At 36.9% G+C, this 23,161-nt stretch overlaps 2 protein-coding genes and 1 long non-coding RNA gene across 5 annotated transcripts in view; 2 read left to right on the plus strand and 1 right to left on the minus strand.

Annotated features, from left to right (window-relative positions):
- The window catches only part of fam117ab (family with sequence similarity 117 member Ab), a 32,582-nt gene extending 28,806 nt beyond the window's left edge, over positions 1-3,776 (plus strand). The window contains exons 7-8 of one of the 2 annotated variants that reach the window (XM_068224478.2): positions 103-214; positions 2,701-3,776. In XM_068224478.2, coding sequence (XP_068080579.2) covers positions 103-214; positions 2,701-2,881 — 293 coding nt within the window. In that variant the 3' untranslated portion in view covers positions 2,882-3,776. Of the gene's footprint in view, positions 1-99; positions 215-2,700 lie in introns of both variants that reach the window. The other variant, NM_001127471.1, reaches the window with a different exon arrangement.
- On the minus strand, positions 101-19,358 carry LOC141376763 (uncharacterized). 2 transcript variants are annotated; one of them, XR_012387855.1, is made up of 4 exons: positions 19,154-19,358; positions 17,781-17,877; positions 896-1,044; positions 101-588 (listed from the first exon to the last, which is right to left on the minus strand). It is a non-coding gene; the product is annotated as an uncharacterized lncRNA (long non-coding RNA). The 2 variants fall into 2 exon arrangements; XR_012387854.1 differs by lacking the exon at positions 19,154-19,358 and adding an exon at positions 18,400-18,472.
- On the plus strand, positions 9,963-13,466 carry ndufa4b (NDUFA4 mitochondrial complex associated b). Its single transcript, NM_213025.1, is given in 4 exon segments — positions 9,963-10,011; positions 12,256-12,344; positions 12,414-12,474; positions 12,590-13,466. Coding segments are annotated over 4 exon segments (249 nt in total). The 5' UTR covers positions 9,963-9,969; the 3' UTR covers positions 12,647-13,466.
- Positions 19,359-23,161: the final 3,803 nt, after the last annotated feature.

Raw genomic sequence — 23,161 nt, forward strand, 5'->3', positions numbered from 1 at the left:
TGCACCTAATAAAATAATTTTTTTTTTGACTGAGCTCAGGAAATCTCACTGGTTTCAGAAAACTTAATCTGTAATCCTGCTTTTTTCCCTCTGTTGAAGAAGTCAACTCGTGTATTCTGATGCTGTCCTCTTCGCCACGGCCTAATAACAGCTACTGCTTTCAGAGAGATCCTCCAGAGGGCTGTGAGAGAATCCGAGTGTGTGAAGAAAACTTGTAAGTAGGCTGCCATTGTTTGTCATTTGTTGTGTTCATTGTGTTTAGAGGTAAAAGCAGCAGTTTAGTGGTTCAATAACAGTATACCGTCAATTAGCCTTTTCAAACTTCTATTTGCCCTCAAACTAAATACAAATAAGAACTTCATTTGAAGTGTTCTTGGGTAGTGTTGTCAAAAGTATCAAGTTTAGTACCAATCGGTACTGAAATGAAGACTTGCGAAGAGATGATGCCAAGGGATACATAATCCTGGATCAGGCCGTATCCTGAGCAGATGCTGAGGCGGTCATGGAGGAGTAGAGAGCATGATTCCTGAAAGACCCCTGTGACAGACGAGTCTTCGCATAGATTCTGTGGGCCTGTCTGAACCAAACCTGTCAACATTGGGATGTGAAAATAAGGGATATGCCCATTCTAATAAGGAATACCCCCCCCGCCCCCCTTTAAAAAAAAATTTGTATTAGCAGCAAAAAAATTAGCAAGCTGTTCAGCTTATAGCTAATAGCTATTACAATGGAATAGAATTAAGTTAATAAATCTTAATCTTTTCTTTACTGTATAATACACATTCTGTTAAAAAGAAAAACGAATGAATCTCATTTATTTAGATTTTTGATTACATTAAATAACAGAGGTGTCCCTTTAAAACTGTTCTGTGTATATGTCTGTTCAAACACGCACCCAAAAGCCAGACTTTCGCTCTGCTCCAAATCGTGTGTACAGAATCCGTTAGGGAAACAGCCTCCACTTATCACTATGGAGCATGTCAGCTGACAGTCACACAGCAATATATGGCTGTTTAGAGGATTGCATAATTGGGGTGATGGCACCTGTAATAAAAAGGAAAGGGAATCCCGCCATGTTAAATATTTATTTTAGTTTTTTCATGGCTATATAAAATGAAAGTATTGAACAGATTTACATTTACAAGGGTCACGAAACACCAAAACACATTTTTTGAGCTGTTGACAGTCGTATATGTGTCCCACACTGCTAAAAACACTATTAGGACACCTATATTTCACTAAAACGTGTAAATTGGTTGTTTTTGCGTTATTTCAAGCAAATTCGTACTTCCGGTTTGAAACGAATTTTTGAAGCTGCGTCACGGCCATGACATAATAGCGTTGTATTCCAGCGTGCAGACTGGGCGTCTGTGCCAGAGTGAGTCTTATTACGTCTTACAGTGTGATGCATTAATGCATGAGTAAAGCTTGGTTCAAACCAATCAGCGCGCTCTATTGTGCAACTTCATTAATAGTCATTACTGTCACAGTGTTTAGATGACAAAGACGCCACGTTGTGTTGGCAAAACAAGCGTGAAGTGTTGCTTTTATAGTTTGCTGCCATTAAGTTTCGTTTTCATTTTTTCTCTGTGAGAGCGCAGCTGGCGTCACGTGTGGATTAACAGTGTACGCGACGCTCGACAACAATAATTTACGTGTCTAAGGAGGTTTATTGTTTACCTGAGAGCTGTTCTCATCTGCAAACGCTGAGATCCGGATTCGCTTGTAGTCTCCTCTAAATAAAAGAAGCGGCTCTAGTTGCTGTGGATTGTCCTGCCTCTACAGATTTGGTAAGTGAGCGACCCGTGCTCTTTGTTTATTCAGTTCAGATTTTATTCGTATCGAAAAAACTATTGCACCGAGTGTAAACAAGTTAGCACTACAACCAAACTATAACCTCGTGTAGGATTTTGTGACCGGAATAACACACGCGGCTTTCTGACGCTACCTGCCAAGTGCATCTAAGTTTCCGGGAAATGCTGAGTTTTTTTTTTTCTCTCATTCGCCGTGCGGTATCAAACATTGCATGAAAATGCACGCTTAGAGCAGTTCCTCGAATCAAATATCTCGTTTGTCGTGAGGGGCATGAATGAATTCCCTGAATGAAAGAGCCAAACTGCAGTTAAAGTCCACCATTTAATAATTTGGCACTCACACCTGCAGCTTCTCCTCGATAGATTTCCAGTGTTCTCCAGCCTCCGCCGCCTACACTGCAGCTCTATACAAGAAGTCTGAGAATAAATGGTCGTGCCCATCTGAGCCTTGTTTCTCTTAAGGTTTTTTCTCCTTCACTTTTGTCAATTGGTGAAGTTTTGTTCCTCGCTTGTGGAGCTGCGCATCGATGGATTTGTTCCTCAGTGTTTGGACTTTAAGCAGTGAAAATTAATCCACACTGAACTGCACTAAACTGAACTTCAACTTCTACGTTAAGCTGCTTTGACACAATCTACATTGTAAAAGCACTATGGAAATAAAAATGAATTGAATTAAATTACGTTGAGAATAAAAAAAGTTGAATTCTATTGAGCTTTTGAACTCAATGGCCAATTTGGCGGTGTTTAAAAACATGCTCGAATGTTAGCGGGAAATGAACATTTAAAAAGTTTTTGTACCAGTTAGTGCCAACACTATACTAAGGCCTTAATTCCCATCGTTCCACCTTACGTCTTTAGTCATTTTCTCCCTTTTTTTCCAATTCAGCCCTTCATGTTTGGAGCAAGTGTGCATGTCTTCCTGCCCCGACCCCAACAAAGTGAACTTCACCACACACACGGGCTCCGCCTTCTGCCCTGTCAGTCTCCCAAAGCCCCTCCTCCCTCCAGTGGACTTTCTGATCTGCAGCCTTTCAGTTTCTCCAGGCTCCTGCTGGGTTGGACAGTGAACACTTCCTAAGAAACCTGTTTGTAAGAGGTGAAATGGCTGTATCTTTAAAAAGCACTGCTTGTTGCATTTGCTTCAGCATCTGACCTTGATTTAAAAAAAAAAAAAAAAAGGACATTTTTCATCGTTGGTCAGTGAAAACTGTACACATTTGTTTTCTAGTTTAAAAAAAAGTATTAGTGATAAGAGAGAGTACTGGCTTTCTTTATATGGGTCACAGTGTGAGCGGTGAAGATGGCTTATGGTTTAACAATTTAGGCAGTTATTTTCTTGAGGAAATGGCAGTTCTTAGACAATGAATGTTACATTTTTGCTATATAAAGATGAATGGTACTGTAAATGCAATGTTTGGATTTTAAATCAGTGTTAAATCTGTTACAGTGAATGAACAAATAGACAAATTTAGCATTAGTTTACATAAAGTATTTAGTTTTGTTTAGTTACTTTATTGAAGAATGTATTGTGGGGGGGATTTCCACAATTATAGGCCATTATTCAAGTTTTTGGATTTGCATTTAAGTTTGGCTAATGAATGTTTACATGGTGTATGTTTTTTTTTTTTTTATTCTCCTAAAGATGAATCTGTACAGTATGTATGATAGTTGTTTGTTAAGATAGTACTGTTTGCACGTTTTCGCTAAACATAAGCTATAGAATGTGGATGGTGCCATATTATTTGACTTGCATTGTTCGACATGCACATGATTATTGGTTGTTTTAGAATGCTTTGGTTGAAATGTTTTGTTCAGATGATGAATGAGTTTCAATCGGGAAGTAGAATACTATATGCTGACTGAAGATGAAGGTTTTTTTGTACTTTTATTGTCATGCATCACTTTAAATATGTTTGTCTGCAGTATGTTTTGGCACCCATAAAGGAGAAATGAGCAACATGAGTGACTGATTTTCCATTGTGATGTTTTGATGGATGACAGACTGTCAAGAAATGGTAAGGTGCTGATCGTCCGGGCTGGTTGCACCAGGAGTGCGTAAGTTAAAACGTAGTCTATTTGTGACTTAAAGGAACACTTACAACTTGCACAGGATGGGTTATGTTCTGGTTTAGCAACTATAGATTCAACCAGTTCAACTTTGAACAAAGTGACCCATCTCTGATGATACAACATTAAAAAAAGTAAAACAATAATAATAATAATATTAATAATAATAATAATAATAAAGATCGCTACATACTAAATCACTTATCAACAGATAAATTGTCTTTATTTTGTCTAAATCACTTATCAACAGATAAATTGTCTAAATTGTCTGCTCTCTGTCATGGAGGATCTCAGAATGGCTAAAGCAGACTCTAAATCATCAGTCCTCATTTTGCTGGACTTGTCAGCTGCTTTTGACACTGTCAACCACCAGATCCTGCTATCTACGCTCGAGTCACTGGGCGTTGCGGGCACTGTTATACAATGGTTCAGATCTTACCTCTCTGACAGGTCATTCAGGGTGTCTTGGAAGGGAGAGGTGTCCAACCTACAGCATATAAACACTGGGGTACCTCAAGGCTCTGTTCTGGGGCCACTTCTCTTCTCCATCTACACTTCATCTTTAGGACCAGTCATCCAGAGACATGGATTCTCCTACCACTGCTATGCTGATGATACCCAGCTATACCTCTCTTTTCATCCTGATGATCCCTCGGTTCCAGCTCGTATCTCAGCCTGCCTGTTGGATATTTCACACTAGATGAAAGATCATCATCTTCAGCTGAATCTCGCAAAAACGGAAATGCTTGCAGTTTCTGCCAACTCGTCTCTACACCATAACTTTTCAATCCAGATGGATGGGGCAACCATTACTGCATCCAAAATGGTGAAAAGCCTTGGAGTAACGATTGATGACCAACTAAACTTCTCACATTTCTAGAACTGCTCGATCTTGCAGATTCGCACTCTATAACATCAGAAAGATCCGACCCTTCTTATCTGAACATGCAGCTCAACTCCTTGTTCAAGCTCTTGTTCTCTCCAAACTGGATTACTGCAACTCTCTACTAGCTGGGCTTCCAGCTAACTCTATCAAGCCTCTTCAACTGCTCCAGAATGCAGCAGCACGAGTTGTCTTCAATAAACCTCAACGAGCACATGTCACTCCGCTGCTAGTCCGTTTGCACTGGCTGCCAGTTGCTGCTCGCATCAAATTCAAAGCTCTGATGTTTGCCTACAAAGTGACTTCTGGCCTTGCTCCTTCTTATCTGCTCTCGCTTCTGCAGATCTATGTGCCCTCCAGAAACTTGCGTTCTGTGAATAAACGTCGCCTCGTGGTTCCATCCCAAAGAGGGAAGAAATCACTTTCGCGAACGCTCACGCTCAATCTGCCCAGTTGGTGGAATGAACTCCCTAACTGCATCAGAACAGCAGAGTCACTCGCTACTTTCAAGAAACAACTAAAAACTTCTTCACTTCCTAATCTGCAGTTGCCTCTTTGAATATCACACTAACTGTACACAAAAAAAAAAAAAAAAAAAATACTAATACCATTAATACTTCCCTTCTTAGACTTTACAGACCTGAAACTTGCCTATAGCACTTATTCATTGTTGCTCTTAGTTGTGTAAATTGCTTCCTTGTCCTCATTTGTAAGTCGCTTTGGATAAAAGCGTCTGCTAAATGACTAAATGTAAATGTAATGAAGATTTTAATGAAGAATAATCTTATTATTTTAGATTATTTATATAATTATAATATCTGTAATCCATTGCACAATAAATTTCAGTTTAATATCAGTTTTTTTTCTTTAGGAATATTTAATTATATAAGAATGTACAAATATCCAGTTGGGCTGCACTGTGACTCAGTGGGTAGTGCTGTCGCCTCACAGCAAGAAGGTTGCTGGTTCGAGCCCCGGCTGGGTTAGTTGCCACTGTGATGGCCACAATTGAATAAAGAGACTAAGCTGAAAAGAAAATGAATGTATTGATGAAATATACAGTTGGAATTGTAAGCTTTACTGATTTTTGACAGCTTTAAAGATATTATATTTGAGCTTAGATTATTTTGTGTCTCAGTATATCTAGTGTACACTGTAAAAAATCTGTTACTTGACAGTTTTGATATTTAGTGATTTACAGGTGTTTTCCATTTATTTATGCTTGTTAATTGCATTATGTGATGTTAATCTCTGTTCTGTCGACATTTGATGTTGAAAATTCAACTCAACAGTTTAACAAAGTGACTTTTATTGACAGGTTTTTATTATTTAGGTTTTTGGTATAATATAATGCGTACAAATTAATATGTAGAGAAATAAGTCTGTAAAATAACAGAAAATGTACTGGGAGTTTATTACAAAGTTCTTGTACTGTTATATACAACACCAAACCAGACAAAATATCACTGTTAAGCTATTAAAAATGTCAATAAAAGTCTTTTTTTTTCAAACTTTTCAAGGTTAAAAGTTGTTGGAAGAAAGATCAAGCTCCCATAATGCAATTTAAATGCGTAAGTAATTGGAAAAAAAAATAAACATGAATCACAAAATACTGAAAACTGCTAATTTACAGATATCTTACAGTGTACATATTATAAACTGTACAGATTAAGTTCACAATTTTTTTCCAATTTTTTCACGTTGCTGTTAAAATAACTTAAATTCTCTGCATTTTTAAAAACCTTTTCGTCATGAGAAGATAAGTGTCTTTGTATTTCAAGGTGTGTTTAATTGCTGATGTCCCGCCTTCATGTGCACATGCTCCTGAACTCAGGATCAAAGCTTGAGTTAACAGAGGAAGTTGATGATCAGCGTCACTGTACTAAAACAGCCTGATTGCACTGGTTTGGCTTTTTCCATTCACAGATAATCCTGTAATCCATAGTTTGTTCAGTCACCATTATGGTGCAGGCCCAAGTAATAATACCAATGTAAACTGCAAAGAGACCATGCGGCTCAAAATAAATCCCAGTGGGCAGGGCTCTGGCCAGTTTGCTGCCCTAGGTAAGATTTTACCCTGTAAAATTACAGCCTGCAGCAATAATCATTGTGTTTACACATTTATAGAGAAATTACACAGCATTTTACACATACCATGATAAAATTAATTAAAATGACACCAAAGAGAATTATTGCAGATTGTTACCATTTCTTAACGATAGCATATATGCTAACCAGAACAAACGTAACATTTGTAACAGCATTTATTTTTGTTTTTTATTAAATATAAATCTTATTTTAAATTGTTTTCAGTCAAAGTACACTTATATTTATGCTGTCTAAGTCTAATAAACAAAAAAACGCAAGAATGATCAAATCTGGTATTCCTGGTCCTATTTAAACACTTAGCAAACAGTAGCCCCCTGCATGGGGTAAGAATAATTTCAGGCTTGACTTTGTATTTGTCACTGCCTACAGTACCTAAACCATGTTCACCCCTTCAGAACAATGATGATCTTTGGAGAAATTGGCCTCTTTCACAGCAAGATAATACGCTTTGCCAGCCTGCACATCCTGTTTAGGAATGGACTTATGCAGGGGTCACCAACCTTTTGGAAACTGAGAGCTACTTCTTGGGTACCGATTAGTGTGAAGGGCTACCAGTTATTAAATAACACATTTTTCTTAATTTACTTTTAATTATATGTTATTATTAATATTTAATATTATTCATCTATGTGAAGACACTGATCATGTTAAGGATTTCTCACAGTAGTTGTCAACAATGATTTAACAAGTTAGATAAATATCAATATGCAACACTTCATTTGTCTGATATTTTTTTAAAAGTTTTTTTTAAATATATAACTTAAGGTAATTTTCAAATTTTCACCAATGCAAGTGTGATTTAAAAAGAATATCTATAAAAACATTAGATGCAGCTTACTCGTATGTGGTGCTCTGGTGAGCTATTTTTAGAACAGCCCTGCGGGCAACTCATGTGAACCTGGCGGGCTACCTAGTGCCCATGGGCACCATGTTGGTGACCCCTGGACTAAAGAATAGAAGTTTAGGGCATGGATGGTGGACTCTTGTCAAGGAGAGCCACTGAACTCTAAACCCATGTTTTCTGCATGCTTGCTGGAAATTATCAAAAGTTTGATTTTAGATTGAGTTAAACCCTATAGAATACTGGCCAGGACAACAGCTGCCTCTCACTAGTTTAGGGTGATACCCTGGTCTCCCAATTCCCATATAACTACTTAAAGAGCATATGTGCACAATGACTTGGATCCATGGAGAGTCTTACAGGATTAATCTTGGTGTCACCTTTATGGGCCTTGGCTCATCCATGCCTCCGTTGGTCGTCCAAGATTTGCCAATATGTTGAGTCCTAGGGTTGCCAGGTTTTCACAACAAAACTAGTCCACATCCAAATCTAACCACAGATTCAGGCTTCTAGAGCCCCTGAATCTTACAAATGTGCGCCTAATCTGTTTCAATATTATAACACAGCTTTTATAATTTGGGGAATATTCATTTGGTGAAGTAAAATAATTCAAAGTAACCATATATGCTAAATATATTTGATGCAATATGTGAACTCTTTACCCTGCAGATGAAAAAAAAACACACACACACCAAGTGGTAGAAGTTGGTATGAAACTGAAGTTATGATTGTGTTTTTTTCAAGTGGTGCTCACTGCAGAGCCACTTGGGCAGAGCTGAGCTCCAGCAAGGTGGAGTTTGAGGTCTAGCTCCTTCTTCCTTGCCATTCTTCTATGAGTGATGTCGTGTATATGCATTAAAACAACTTATAGGAGGAGGAACGAGAGCTCAAGCTCCCCCTCGCTGGAGCTCAAGTGGCACTGCAGGAAGCAGTGTCTCTTTTTTTTTTTTTTTTTTTTTTTTGCTGTGACATGTTTACTTAAAATGGTTTTTGAAATGAGATGGATAAAAATTAGGGTAATGAGTGATATTGTCCTTTGAAAACCAATTGGATCTTTGAAATATGGGCATTGCTAAGAAAATGCAGGAAGATTGACAATTGGATGAAGACAGGTCAGAAATGAGACACACCTCGATATCCCCTCCCTAAAGGCATTCCATGTGACCAGAAGTGAAGAAAACAGGAAAATTTCTCATTGGGAGGTTAGGTTCTGGTTTAGATAAAACATTTTTCACTGCTATGCCATCATACATTGGGAAAATTACAAATAGAAGAAGGCTTTAAAACAAGTTTTTTATTTATTTAAGGTTTTCCAAATTCTGACTGAAAAAAGTTGAAGGCTGGCCAGTTTTTTTATTTGCCTATAGGGCTATACTTCATTTAAAACAAGTTTTATCAGATTCCTATTTTTTTTTTTTTTAAATAATGAATGATGATAATATTTCATTTTTCTTTATTATTATTTTTTAAAAAGCTATAACATTTATAAAACGAATGTATTTACAGTTTGAATGCAAGTTTGTCAATAAATACTTCACAATAAAATGGTATGGTAAGCACTTGACAAAATTGTAGGAAATATTTTTAGTAAATCAAAAAGTGTGGTTATAATCACCACCCGACAAGCTAATCAATTAATTAAAATGTCACTAAAGTGCAGTATTTAGACCTCGCATGAGGCGAATAACTGCATAAAAGGTCAAATTTTCACTAGGCTGGTGACGGGCCTGATTCAGGGGTGCCGCTAGTGAGGAAACCTTCGATTCTAAGGGCCCTTGTTTTTTGGGGCCCCACAGAGATATTATTAGCGGCGCACGACCCCACTTTTATATATATATATATATATATATATATATATATATATATATATATATATATAAAGAGCAAATGCGGATTTTAAAAGTAGCTGCGTGAAAACCACAGACTTGGCAACCCAGCGAGGACCACCAGCATTAGGCAAGTGAAATAATGTTATGACTAATCGGAGAGTCATTCCACTAATCGCAGTATAAAAATAAATGTTCGCTTTATTCAAAAGAACTAAGCATGTCACCTCAAATATTGAGTTTTTGATTTTGTAAATTGCCTAACATCCGTTATCTCAGTCTCGAGCTTTGAACGTGAGGCAGAAACACCCGCCCCCGTGTTCACACGGAACCGCGCCGCACAGGCATCCCATCACACTCCACTCAGAAAAAAACGGTGTTCAGATCGCGCTTCATTCCTGCTGTACAGATACATTTTGGGTGTCAAACATGCTTGCAACCGTGATGAAACAATTGAAAAGCCATCCGGCGGTAAGTATTTCAGATTCATCCTTTACCAATGATGGTCCTGTCAGTAAGTGATGATGATTCATTCATTCTCAGATTATGCCTCACAATCGTTTAAAGCAGTCAACTTGATCATATATATTGTTATATTTATAAACAAGCTACAACCTTATCCACTGATTACGGAATACTCTTAATATAACTCAATATGTTAAATTTATAAGGTAATTGAATGACTGCAGTGTAGCCATGAGAAGGTAGGCTATCATGTTATTTTACGTCACAGACAGTGATACTTGTCATTGTGTATGCTAAATATACCGGCTTTGCTCAAATGTTTTCATAGGCTACATGTGCTGTGAATTCTCCATATTACAGCAGTGTCTGAGCACGTACAGTCTTGGCACGTACGCCCGCTATAGGTCACCTATCTGTCACATTTATGGCTGTTGTGTTGTAGTGTTCAGCGCTGTCAAGGACGTTGAGGTTAAAGTGTACAATGTAGCTCTGCATTTTTACTTTCATTTAGCGTGCTAGCTTTTCGTTGAGGTTTACAAGACTTAATCATGGATTGTATTGAAAGTACAATGACATATGTGAAGGAATGTTGAGGACATTTACGCAAAAAAAAAAAAAAAAAAAAAAACAATGTTATTCGGACAACCTTTATCACCTATTTTATTGCACAGTAAAATCTACAATTATGGAGTTTGTATGTACAGTGCTCAGCATATTTGAGTACACCCTATTTTGAAAATGAATATCTTTCTCCATTTCTCAGTGAATATAGATGTATTTTGGCACATTTAAATAAAACCTATAAATAAAATCTAATAAATTCTAATAAATAAAATTTATTAATTCTATCTAATAAAATTTATTAAGATATATTTATTAAAATAATATTTTAGCCAACAAACATGTTTACAATTGAAATAATATATAATTAAATTCAAGCAGAATATTGCTAAATAAATTACAACCAAAGTTTCGACAAACTTTTTCATATATTTTTTTGTTTCTTTTGATTTTGCCTCTTTTTTAAAAATTTGTATCTAATATTTTTTCTATAACAAATTTGAGTGTACCAGTTTTTGGACTGTTATCGTATGTTATTTTGTTAGATAAGCTTCAGATTTGGCTTCAGTACTGACTAATCTAGTGTATATGCACAAATATAATATTGTATAGCTTCCTATTAAAAATATGAATTTAAAAGAGAGATTTGTGAGGGGTGTAGTCATATTTGCTGGGCACTGTACACAAACAAGAAATCGGCTTTCTGCTTGTTAATAGGGAATATATTTTGTTGCAACAAAACAGTTTTATTAAACGGTTATATTGCTTAAAACAAGATTTTGCATATTTATAGTAAGATTTAAAATCAAATGAGGTCATTTATATGTTTCTCCTGATTTTTCCTCTTTATTAAGGAGTTGTTTAATATGTTTCCCTATAATAATTTGTATTCTATTTTAGTTTATATTAGGCCTATCAAATTTCATAGCTGCAAGAAAAGATAACAATATTTCTGAAATGTTATTAATCAAAGTAAATCAAACACAAACATTCAACTGGACTAGAGATGCAGTTTGATGTCGTCAAATTAAATGTTTCTGATATCCTTTGATAAATTCATTTACTACATTAATTGATTAATGTATTTTTTAATTGTTTGATTATTATTAATAACTGGCGACACGGTGGCTCAGTGGTTTGCACTGTTGCTTCACAGCAAGACAGTCGCTGGTTCATGTCCCGACTGGGCCAGTTGGCATTTCTGTGCAGAGTTTGCATGTTCTCCCTGTGTTGGCGTGCAGTTTCCTCAGGGTGCTCCGGTTTCCCCCACAGTCCAAATACATGTGCTATAGGAGAATTAGATAAAATAAATTTGTGTGTGTGTGTGTGTGTGTGTGTGAATTAGTGTGTGTGTGTGTGTGAATTAGTGTGTGGATGTTTCCCGGAGATAGGTTACAGGTGGAAGTGCATTCGCTGTGTAAAACATATGCTAGGTTGGCAGGTCTTTCCACTGTGACAACCCCAGAAGAATAAAGGGACCAAGCTGAAGGAAATTATGAATAACTTGAATAATGTTGTTTGTTGGAGTGAATTAGCATTAAAAACATAATTATTGAATTGATGATTTGAACAAAGGGTTGCCAACATATTAGGGTGGTGTATATAGGCAGAATATTGTGTGTTTAATTCTATTGTTGTCCAATTTTGTCATGATTTTATCATTGATTTATATTTGTTCTCTTTTTAAAGCTGATTCCTCTCTTTATTTTCATCGGTGGTGGAGCGACCATGTCTATGCTTTACCTGGGCCGCCTTGCACTAAAAAACCCTGACTGCTCGTGAGTAACCTTTACATCTTTCTCATCCATTATTCTTTAGTTGGAAAACTGACTGAAATCTGTCAACAGATGGGATCGCAAGAACAACCCAGAGCCATGGAACAAACTGGGGCCAAATGACCAGTACAAGGTGAAAGCAAACTTCTTTTTTGGGCTATGTACTTTGCTTCAATACCCTATTATATCTACAATTATAAATAGTCCCAAGTGTAATAATTAAATTTGACCTATTTGACCTCCCGCAGCTCTTCTCGGTCAACATGGACTACTCTAAGCTGAAGAAGGACAGGCCTGACTTCTAAACAGAGGCTAGTGAATCAGCTGGCTGAGTAAACTATGTGTGGCTATTTAAAGGAACACTCCACTTTTTTGGAAATAGGCTCATTTTACAACTCCCCTGGAGTGAAACAGTTGAGTTTTATACATTCAGATGATCTCTGGGTATGGTGGGAGCACATTTAGCTTAGCTTAGCATAGGTCATTGAATCAGATTAGACCATTAGCATCTCACTCAAAAATGAGTGTTTAAATCATTTTCTTGTTTAAAGCTTGACTCTTCTGTAGTTAAATTGTGTACTGACTAAGACTGACTGAAAATCAAAAGTAGCTATTTTCAAGGCTGATATGTCTAGGAACTATACTCTCACTTTGGTGTAATAATCAAGGAACTACCATAGCTACAGCAGGCACATATTAAACACATTCTAAATGGTGTAGCGATTGGTGCTGGGGACTATTTCGAGGTACTGTGTAATATCACTGGTCTTTGGTCATTTTTGAGCGAGATGCTAATGGTCTAATCCGATTCAATGATTTATGCTAAGCTAAGCTAAATAATGCTCAAACCACACGCAGAGATGAGCTGAATGGATTCAAAAATAGTAAAACTCAACTCTAGGAGAGTGAAAAAAGTGGAGCGTTTCTTTAACACCACATCAGACACCGCAACTCTTCTGTGAATTTCAATCTCTGGTTTAAAATGCTCAAGAAACCGAAGCTATATAATATATAATTAGCTATATAATTTGAATGTCTAATCTTTAATCGGAAATAATATTTTGTACAGCTCTATCAATATCAATTATATACCATTATCCAAATAAACAAGACATACAGCAATAATAGAAGTGTATGGCGTGTTTTTATTTTTACAGATTATAAACTTTTATGACTTTTTTTCTGTTGAACACAAAACAAAATGTTCTGAAGAATCTTATGAAAAGAAAAACAATACAGACATAGCAAGAACAAGAATTCTATGGATGTCGATGGAAGTATTTCCAGCATTCTCCAGCATATCTGGAACACCGGAAAGAAACTCAAACAGCTTCAGTAGAAGTGAGGAGTGGTCAGAGGCGGACTGGGACTAAAAATCAGCCCTGGCACTGTAGCCACACCAGCCCACATTACCACACCGACAAAGCCCCATCCACGGACACGCACATTCACTACTTATATTGTTGTATAGATGGTGAAATAATGTAAGCAGTACCATATTTTACGCAGCGGATGTCCTCCAAAGCATTGGGAAACCCCTATACACACACACATTCACATACATGCACCACAGACAATTAGGCCTACCCAATCCACCTATAGCACATGTGTTTGGACTTGTAAGGGAAACCAGGAGGAAACCCACGCGAACATGCAAACTCCACACAGAAACACCAACTGACCCAGCCGAGGTTTGAAACATTGACCTTCTTGCCGTCGATGTTGTCCTCACGAAACTATTTCAGTTAATTTTATGCATTTGGCAGCTTCTGATTTTAGAGCAATTTTTGGCTTTCTCTGGGCTTTTCGGCACCGCCTTTCCTTTTTTTACGGTCCATCTCTGACAATTTGCTTGTGTTGCACTTACTATTTGTTTGACATTCTCGCCAAATTTTGATTACGTCCACGTAACCTCTGATTGGGTCGGCCCATCTTGAAACCAGTCGGCTATTGCCGATTGGGCCAATGCTTAACATTTATTATCATTATTATTATTATTATTATTATTATTATTATTATTATCATCATCATCATCATTATCATAATATTCACATCTTGCTAGAGATAAAAGCTGCCTGCATGTAAAAACAATACATATAAAAAACGTTATTAAAAAAAATAGCATACCGGCCCACATTTAAAAAATGGTCCGGCCCTTCTGGCATTTGCCAGAATTGCCAGATGGCCAGTCCGCCCCTGGGAGTGGTTAAATGATGGCGGGATTTTCCTTTTGTGGTGAACTCTAACTTGAAAGGACACTCAAAAATTTCTAATCGCTTCATTAGGTGGCGCCATTTACTCAAAAATCACACGGGTTACCATTCAAAACTGCTGATTAACTTTAAGGATCTTCCAGAAGAAAATACTCCAAGGCTGGTGATCAGTTTACTCAGACTTTAAGAAACTCTTATGTCCTAAATTCGATTTCAAGCAATTTAAGGTAATAAAAAAATGAAAAATATAAGTCATAAAATTAAATATAAAAAAGTTTTATTAAAGTTAAAGAAGTCTTAGATTTGGATATTGTGATGTAGCCGAATGTTCCCTTTTTACACATTTAAACACCAGTAGTGGTGATTAATTTACATAAATTGTTGAACATACTAATAAAAGCTAAATAATTTCCAGTTGCAGTAGCTACATCAGTTTCAGAACAGATCTGTAAATAGCACACATTTATGCTTTTAATGTTGGTATGACAGTTTTTACTTTATTAGTAATATTTTGCATCTCTTTTATGAATGAGCATCTGGAACTGTAAACTAAACTAAAATTGTAGAAAATATTTCACTTAGAAATTGCAAGACAATTTCACGAAAGGCAAAGGGACCTTGAGTAAATGCACTCTAACATCAACAACAAAGAAATGCAATGTAGCACAACAAATGTATATATATATATATATATATATATATATATATATATATATATAAAACAAACAGACATGCATTATGTAAACCAGAGATACGTTTTTTTTTTTAACTCTTGAAGGACGCATTAGTAAATAATAACTTTAATCAATGCAGTATTTCATTTGTGCAAAGTGTATGCATGTACAGTTGAAGTCAGAATTATTAGCCACCCTTTTTTCTTTTTTAAACATTTCCCAAATGATGTTTAACAGTATGAAATTTTCACAGTATGTCTGATAATATTTTTTCTTCTGGAGAAAGTCTTATTTGTTTTCTTTCGATAGAATAAAAGCAGTTTTTAATTTTTTATAAAACATTTTACGGTCAATATTAGCCCCTTTAAGCTGTTTTTTTTTTTGTGTGAAAGTCTACAGAACAAACCATCGGTATACAATAACTTGCCTAATTACCCTAACCTGCCTAGTTAACCTAATTAACCTAGTTAAGGTTTTAAATGTCACTTTAAGCTGTATAGAAGTGTCTTGAAAAATATCTAGTAAATATTATTTACTGTCATCATGGCAAAGATAAAATAAATTCAAGTTATAAAGTTAATAGAAATGAGTTATTAAAATTATTATGTTTAGAAATCTTGAAAAAAATCTCTCTGTTGAACAGAAATGGGGGGATAAACGGGGGCTAATAATTCAGGGTGGGGGCATGGGCTAATAATTCTGACTTCAACTGTTCATTGCTGACTGAAAATAATCCTTGTAAAATAATTATTCTGTGTAATCCTCCTGTGAAGTGAAATAATCCTCCCCATCAAAAACACTTCTGATGATAAATATAGGCAAAACTAGTGTCAGAGAGGAAGCCTGATGTTCTGGAATGCCTCAGATCTGTAAGTCATGCATGAGAGAATGACCTCAGATGTCTCCTTATCTATTTAGGTCAACTTCACAACACTACACAATCACACTTGCACATCAGGGGTGTCCAATCCTCTACTGGAGAACCAAAATTCAACGATCCAACAAAATTTCCTGATCCAACAGTTCCAGCAAGCCAAAAGAGCAGTGTATATATATTCATTCATTCATTTTCTTGTTGGCTTAGTCCCTTTATTAATCCAGGGTCACCACAGCGTAATGAACCACCAACTTATCCAGCACGTTTTTCCAGCCGCAACCCATCTCTGGGAAACAACCATACACACTTATGCACTATAGACAATTTAGCCTACCAAATTCACCTGTACCGCATGTCTTTGAACTGTGGAGGAAACCGGAGCACCCGGAGGAAACACGCAAACGCAGGGAGAACATGCAAACTCCACACAGAAACGCCAACTGAGCCGAGGATCAAACCCAGCAACCTTCTTGTGGGGTAGGCAACAGCACTACCTACTGCGCCACTGCATCACCCCAGGGTATATATGCAGCACATAAAAAAGTATTGAACACGTCATACTTTTTCTATAAAATATATATTTCTAAACTGACTTGAAATTTTCAACAGATGTCAGTAACAACCAAAATAATCCATTCATTCATTGTCTTAGTCCCTTTATTATTCAGGGCTTGCCACAGTGTAATGAACATGTATTGTTTTACGCAGCAGATGCCCTTCCAACTGCAACCCATCACTGGGAAACACCCATACACTCTCATTCACACACATACACTACAGACAATTTAGCTTACCCAATTCACCTTCAGCACATGTCTTTGAACTTGTGGGAGATACCGGAGCACCTGGAGGAAGCGCACGCCAACACGGGGAGAACATGCAAACGTCACACAGAAACGCCAACTGACTCAGTCGTGGCTTGAATCAGCGATCTTCTTGCTGTAAGGCAACAACGCTACTCACTGCGCCGCACTATAATCCATACATACAGTACAAAGGAAAAACGTAAATGTTATGTGTAATAAAAAAGAAAAGACACAGAAAAAGAAGTATTGAACACATGAACAGAGAGAGGAACAAAGAGTCATGGAAAGCCCAGACAGCAGCTGAAATCTCAGTAGTTATTCAGCAAACGTTTTCAGTCTGAAGATGAAGATGATTTTTTATTTTTCAGAAGTGAACACGCTGTTGTTATGTTGTTGAAAATAAATACAAACTTGTCCAAAACATGCCATCTGTCTAGCTATTTCTTGCAAAAAAAGGTGCAAATTACATTTTAATTTAAATAGGAAAATTCCATTTGTAGTTTAAAGGATAAAACAATTTGTGTTTTACTCAGACATATAACTATAAACATTTTCCAGTTGTCCTAAACGGTACATTATGATAACAAAACATGCAGTTTTCGTACTGAGTATCACCCCAATTACAGCATTTATTTCTGGGAGAGTATTTATAATGTGTGTATACTAGATTTATATCCCTGTGGTGACACTTAGTCCCTCTATTATTAAACGCCACCGTGGAATTAACCTGTCAACTTATCCAGCACAATTTTTACGCAGCGGATGACCTTCCGGCCGCAACCCATCTCTGGGAAACATCCACACACACACTCAGTCACACTCATACACTACGGGAAACTTAACCCACCCAATTCACCCAATTCACTTACATGCAAACTCCACACAGAAACGCCAACTGACCCAGCTGAGGCTCGAACCAGGGACCTTCCTGCTGTGAGGCAACGGCACTACCAAAGTATTGAGTCCCTAAAGAGAGAGTTCACCCTAAAAATTAAAATGCACTCACCATTTACTGACCTACATGCATGTATTTCTACACGTTTATTCATACGTTTGCATTACTGAGAGCAGGAGAGAGACCGGCTGCACTAGTAGGCAGTAACGTTATCGTCATAATATTGTTTAATTAGCATAAATGATTAGCAAATGAATCTGTCTCGACAGCCTTTACAGGTGAAGGAATTATCTACACACAATCTGAATTCCCAATTAGAATAATACTACAAACTATATAATACTATTCATGAAAACACCTAAATAACAGACTAATCCAAATGCCCAACACGAGCGAGCTGCGCTCCAGACCAGATCAGCTCGATGACGTATAATGTCTCCGACGCCGCCTGTAGTCCCATTTAGCAACTTGATAGCAAGTGTCTTTTTAAAGAAGCATAACCGATTAAAAAATTCAAGAGTGTGCTGTAAGTGATGTGTTTTATGTCGTAGAACAAAACGTGAAAGTATTTTGAGTTTGTGTTTGCCACGAACCTTATTTAAGCGATTTTACTGAAACCCCATCGAGAAAACCCATTGACTTTGGGACGAGGGAGCCGGAACTGCTAAAATTCTAACTCGCTTCCGGGTTTTTGCATACAAATTGACGTCATAGTTCCTCCACTCAATTAGGAGTAGGCTAGCCTCAACAAGACTGACTGCTCATTTAGTCTACATCTAGGCCTATTAAACTACGTGCTTTAGCATAGGCCAACGAACTGCAGTACAGACGTCAATTCTCACTTAAGCTCATTTCAGGTTATGATTAGACCTGTCCAGTTTCATCTGGAACGCATCCCAGATGACCTTCTGAAGTGGTTTGAGCGATCGGATGGATATCTGATCAGAAAAAAAAAAAAAAACGAATGAAGTGAGCAAACAGCCTCAAAAACACAGACGTGACAGGAATATATATTGTATATAAATATATCATATTCATTATTTGATAAATATATAATATTCAATTACATGAAATAATTAAAAGGACAAATGCTGGACCTTTTGGCAACACTTTTTCAGTTCAGGTCACAATTCACAGTATTAAACAAACAATTAAACTAACACTACTAGCTTAATAAACTAACTAGCTGTTTGTTAATAATTAGTAAGGTACTAATTGGGTTTACGTTTAGGTTAGGGCTAGGCATGCCCCCACCCCGGCTACGGGCACGATGTAGTGGAGTAGCAAGGAACATGCTATTAGGTTATGTGACCGCTAGATGGCGATCTTGGACAATAAGAAGCTTACCTCCACTAGGAGTTTGTCAGAGTCATTGGTCTTTAATTATATTCATCTGTCTCCCTATTCTACTGCATCCCAGAATAACACACGGCACCAAAAAAAATGTAAAAATATATATTCAGTATATTTAATATGTTTTTGTCCGCAACTCGCAGTCACGCCGTGACGGAGATTCCCGAGCCTGTTTGGTCCAATGGGAGGCGTGCTCTCTTCAGCGCTCACCATGACAACGAGACTCCCAGCAGTGACGTCGCCATGTAAACATTTGCATATGCATTCCTATAAAGCACGGCGGTTCTCGCTCGTTGTTGTCAGTTCTCTCGGTGTTGCTCTTTGAAATTGACCAAGGTAAGTTCAAAATAAAATTCTCTTTCTGAACACCTGTCTCGTGTTTTTATTTGTCATGTACAGCAATACACTGTCATACAGGTCTGGTGAATGCATTTGTACGCAACGTGGTTTGACAATAAAGTAGTCTAACAAGTAAATAGTTGTTAAAAATGTACCTTCATTAAGCAACATTTGGGGAAGGTAGTAAAAAGTTCATCAAAGATGTCCTAAGACATAATGGTAATGTTATGGTTGTTACATGACCGTATTTATTATTATGTATGTATGTTTAAAACCAGCAGAATATACTATATATTTAACATGTCATGAACTTACTGTTCTTCAAAAAATTGCTCAATAAAAATTTCCTTAAGACAAGAATGGGTATTGTTTTTTTTTTTTTTGTTAAATTACTGTAGGTTTTAAGTTACTACAGCAGATATAGGCTACCTATATCATTATATTGGTAGTCAGAGTTATTTTAATGACCCAAATCGAGTAAAATGTCTCCTACTCAAGTACTTTTTGCATGCAAAAGTCAAATTTACAGTTTTCCACAACAAAATTTTGTCTCGTAAAAATGACCAGTGGGGTGTGAGAAAAAAGTTAATGTCAAGTTATATATTATATGTAAAAGAAGTTGAACAAGTTGTCATAATATTTAGTCATAATGCATTTTTCTGTACATTTCCATTAAGACGTTTTTTTCTACATCTATAATTGGTAAATTGCTCCCAGGTCAATCTGGGCTTTGTCTAATGAAGGTGAGGTGTATCTGAAAGGAGATTGTCCTCTGTTCACATTTCTACTTTTGTTTTGGGTTTGTTTTTTGTTTTCTTTGTCCTATGGAGTGCTGTTTTTTCCTTTCTGTATCACAATGACATGATCTGGCAACGAATCACAGTACACTGCAAAAATGCTTTTCTTGCTTAAATTTTTTGTCTTATTTCTAGTCTAAATATCTAAAATTTCTTATATTAAGAAGGATTTTCTAGACAAGCAAAACAAATAGTCTTGATTTGAGAAATAAAATGCCAATATTAAGTGAGTTTTTCCTTAAAACAAGAAAATTAATCTGCCAATGGGGTAAGCAAATTAATCTTGTTTTTTCTTTTGACGTAAGATTATTTTACTTACCCCATTGGCAGATTATTTTGCTTGTTTTAAGGAAAAACTCACTTAATATTGGCATATTATTTCTCAAAACAAGACAGTATGTTTTGCTTGTCTGGAAAATTCTTCTTGATTTAGGAATTGTTAGATATTTGGACTAGAAACAAGACAAAAAATCTAAGTAAGAAAAGCATTTTTTGCAGTGTACAAGCCGCAAAAAAGTGAAATAAATTAGCCGTAGCTTACATGAGGACGTCCATCCATTGTACACTGTTACATTGACAACATGAGTAAGTAATTTGACTGTCTTATCCGTACACAATGACACAAGGACTTGTCATTCTGACGGCACTGACATGTTCATTGAGAGATGAAAGAAGGACTTTAAGCAAGAGACTGGCCTTTGCAGGTAATCCATGCTGTTTGGCTATCTGTATGTGCTGTTTTGAGAAATGCACTTGCTGCTTAGCGACTTTCAAATCTGAGAAGTTTACCAAAGCGACTGAAACAACTGTAATACAACACAAGTTAATGCAAAGATGAAAAGTCTGCAAAGACAAAAGTGTGTATTTTTATTTGCACATATCATTTTATAAAAATAGTAGCGTATACATAATTGGGTTTTATATTTTTGGCTTAATATTTAATACTCGTTTTGATGTAACCATGTCCATGTCCATGGTTTCTGCAGGTGTCAGTCACTATTTCAAATGTATGACTTTTTAAGTCTTTTCTTAAAACCATTGTGACCCAGACATTTCTCAGAGGTGGCTATAAATATACAAATGTTGCACACATAACAATAGGCCTGTATAAACATGAGCATATTGCCAACACAAAAAGTGCAACAGTCTTAACAGTCATGGGCTATATAGTTTGTATAATCATTTATTCATTTCTTTAATTTAATATTAATAACCTAACCTCAAGGAGACTGGTGGACAGCATGTGTTCAGGACAAGTCCATTGGTTTAATTTTGGAGATCATCCTCAATGGTCAGTTGTGGCCTGTGTTTATTTTCAATTTGATTACCATAAAGGGGTCAGAAAGTTTAACCTGGTGCTATAGGTTCAGTCTGTGCTGTTGATCTAACGTACAATCTAATCTAATACACAATTCTATGACAAAAATTAAGGGCCGATGGCTCTTTATTTGCATGCGATCCTTGCATGCATGAAATATTGCACATCATGACAAGTTTTGCTTGCTAACTGAAAGCGTGCTAGATATAACGCAGTTTTTCGTTCAGAATTGTGGTATTTTTAAAGTACTATAAAGTTTTCTAACTGGCGAATGACATGACCTAGTGGGTCCGTCATCTTTAATGTGCGCGTTGGTGATTTCAGGAGGCGTGGCTTTGGACAGCAGGGGAGGGATTGTATTTGAAATATTATGCTAACCAGTTAGCATTTTGGCAGATCACCTAGTGCAGCTTTAACTGATGTCACACTAAAGCTCCGAGCTGTCAGAAGTCAAACTATGGCATTTAAACGTGGTCAGTAGTAAAGTAGAACTTATTGTGGTATTTTCGGCATTTTTTGTTAGCATGATTTGGGGGGGCTCAAAAAAACAAGCCAGTGTTGTTCTTGAAAGTACCTTTTTGACCTTTGAAAAAGTACATAGTTAATGGCATAAAGACACACTGAAGGGGAGGTTTTCACTCATCAAAACAACTAATTACATAAAAGACACCAAACATCCCCTAAAAGGTCATTCAGGGTGACAATAACAGTTCAAGCATCTAAAAAATATTATTCCTTCATTTTCTTTTCGGCTTAGTCCCTCTATTATTAAACGCCACCGTGGAATTAACCTGCCAACTTATCCAGCACAATTTTTACGCAGCGGATGACCTTCCGGCCGCAACCCATCTCTGGGAAACATCCACACACACACACACACTCAGTCACACTCATACACTACGGAAAACTTAGCCCACCCAATTCACCTGTACCGCATGTCTTTGGACTTGTGGGGGAAACCGGAGCACCCGGAGGAAAACCCACGCGAATGCAGGGAGAACATGCAAACTCCACACAGAAACGCCAACTGACCCAGCTGAGGCTCGAACCAGTGACCTTCCTGCTGTGAGGCAACGGCACTACCAAAGTATTGAGTCCCTAAAGAGAGAGTTCACCCTAAAAATGAAAATGCACTCACCATTTACTGACCTACATGCATGTATTTCTACACGTTTATTCATACGTTTGCATTACTGAGAGCAGGAGAGAGACCGGCTGCACTAGTAGGCAGTAACGTTATCGTCATAATATTGTTTAATTAGCATAAATGATTAGCAAATGAATCTGTCTCGACAGCCTTTACAGGTGAAGGAATTATCTACACACAATCTGAATTCCCAATTAGAATAATACTACAAACTATATAATACTATTCATGAAAACACCTAAATAACAGACTAATCCAAATGCCCAACACGAGCGAGCTGCGCTCCAGACCAGATCAGCTCGATGACGTATAATGTCTCCGACGCCGCCTGTAGTCCAATTTAGCAACTTGATAGCAAGCGTCTTTTTAAAGAAGCATAACCGATTAAAAAATTCAAGATT

The sequence above is a fragment of the Danio rerio genome, chromosome 12 (genome assembly GCF_049306965.1).
Source record: "Danio rerio strain Tuebingen ecotype United States chromosome 12, GRCz12tu, whole genome shotgun sequence".
NCBI lineage: Eukaryota > Metazoa > Chordata > Actinopteri > Cypriniformes > Danionidae > Danio > Danio rerio.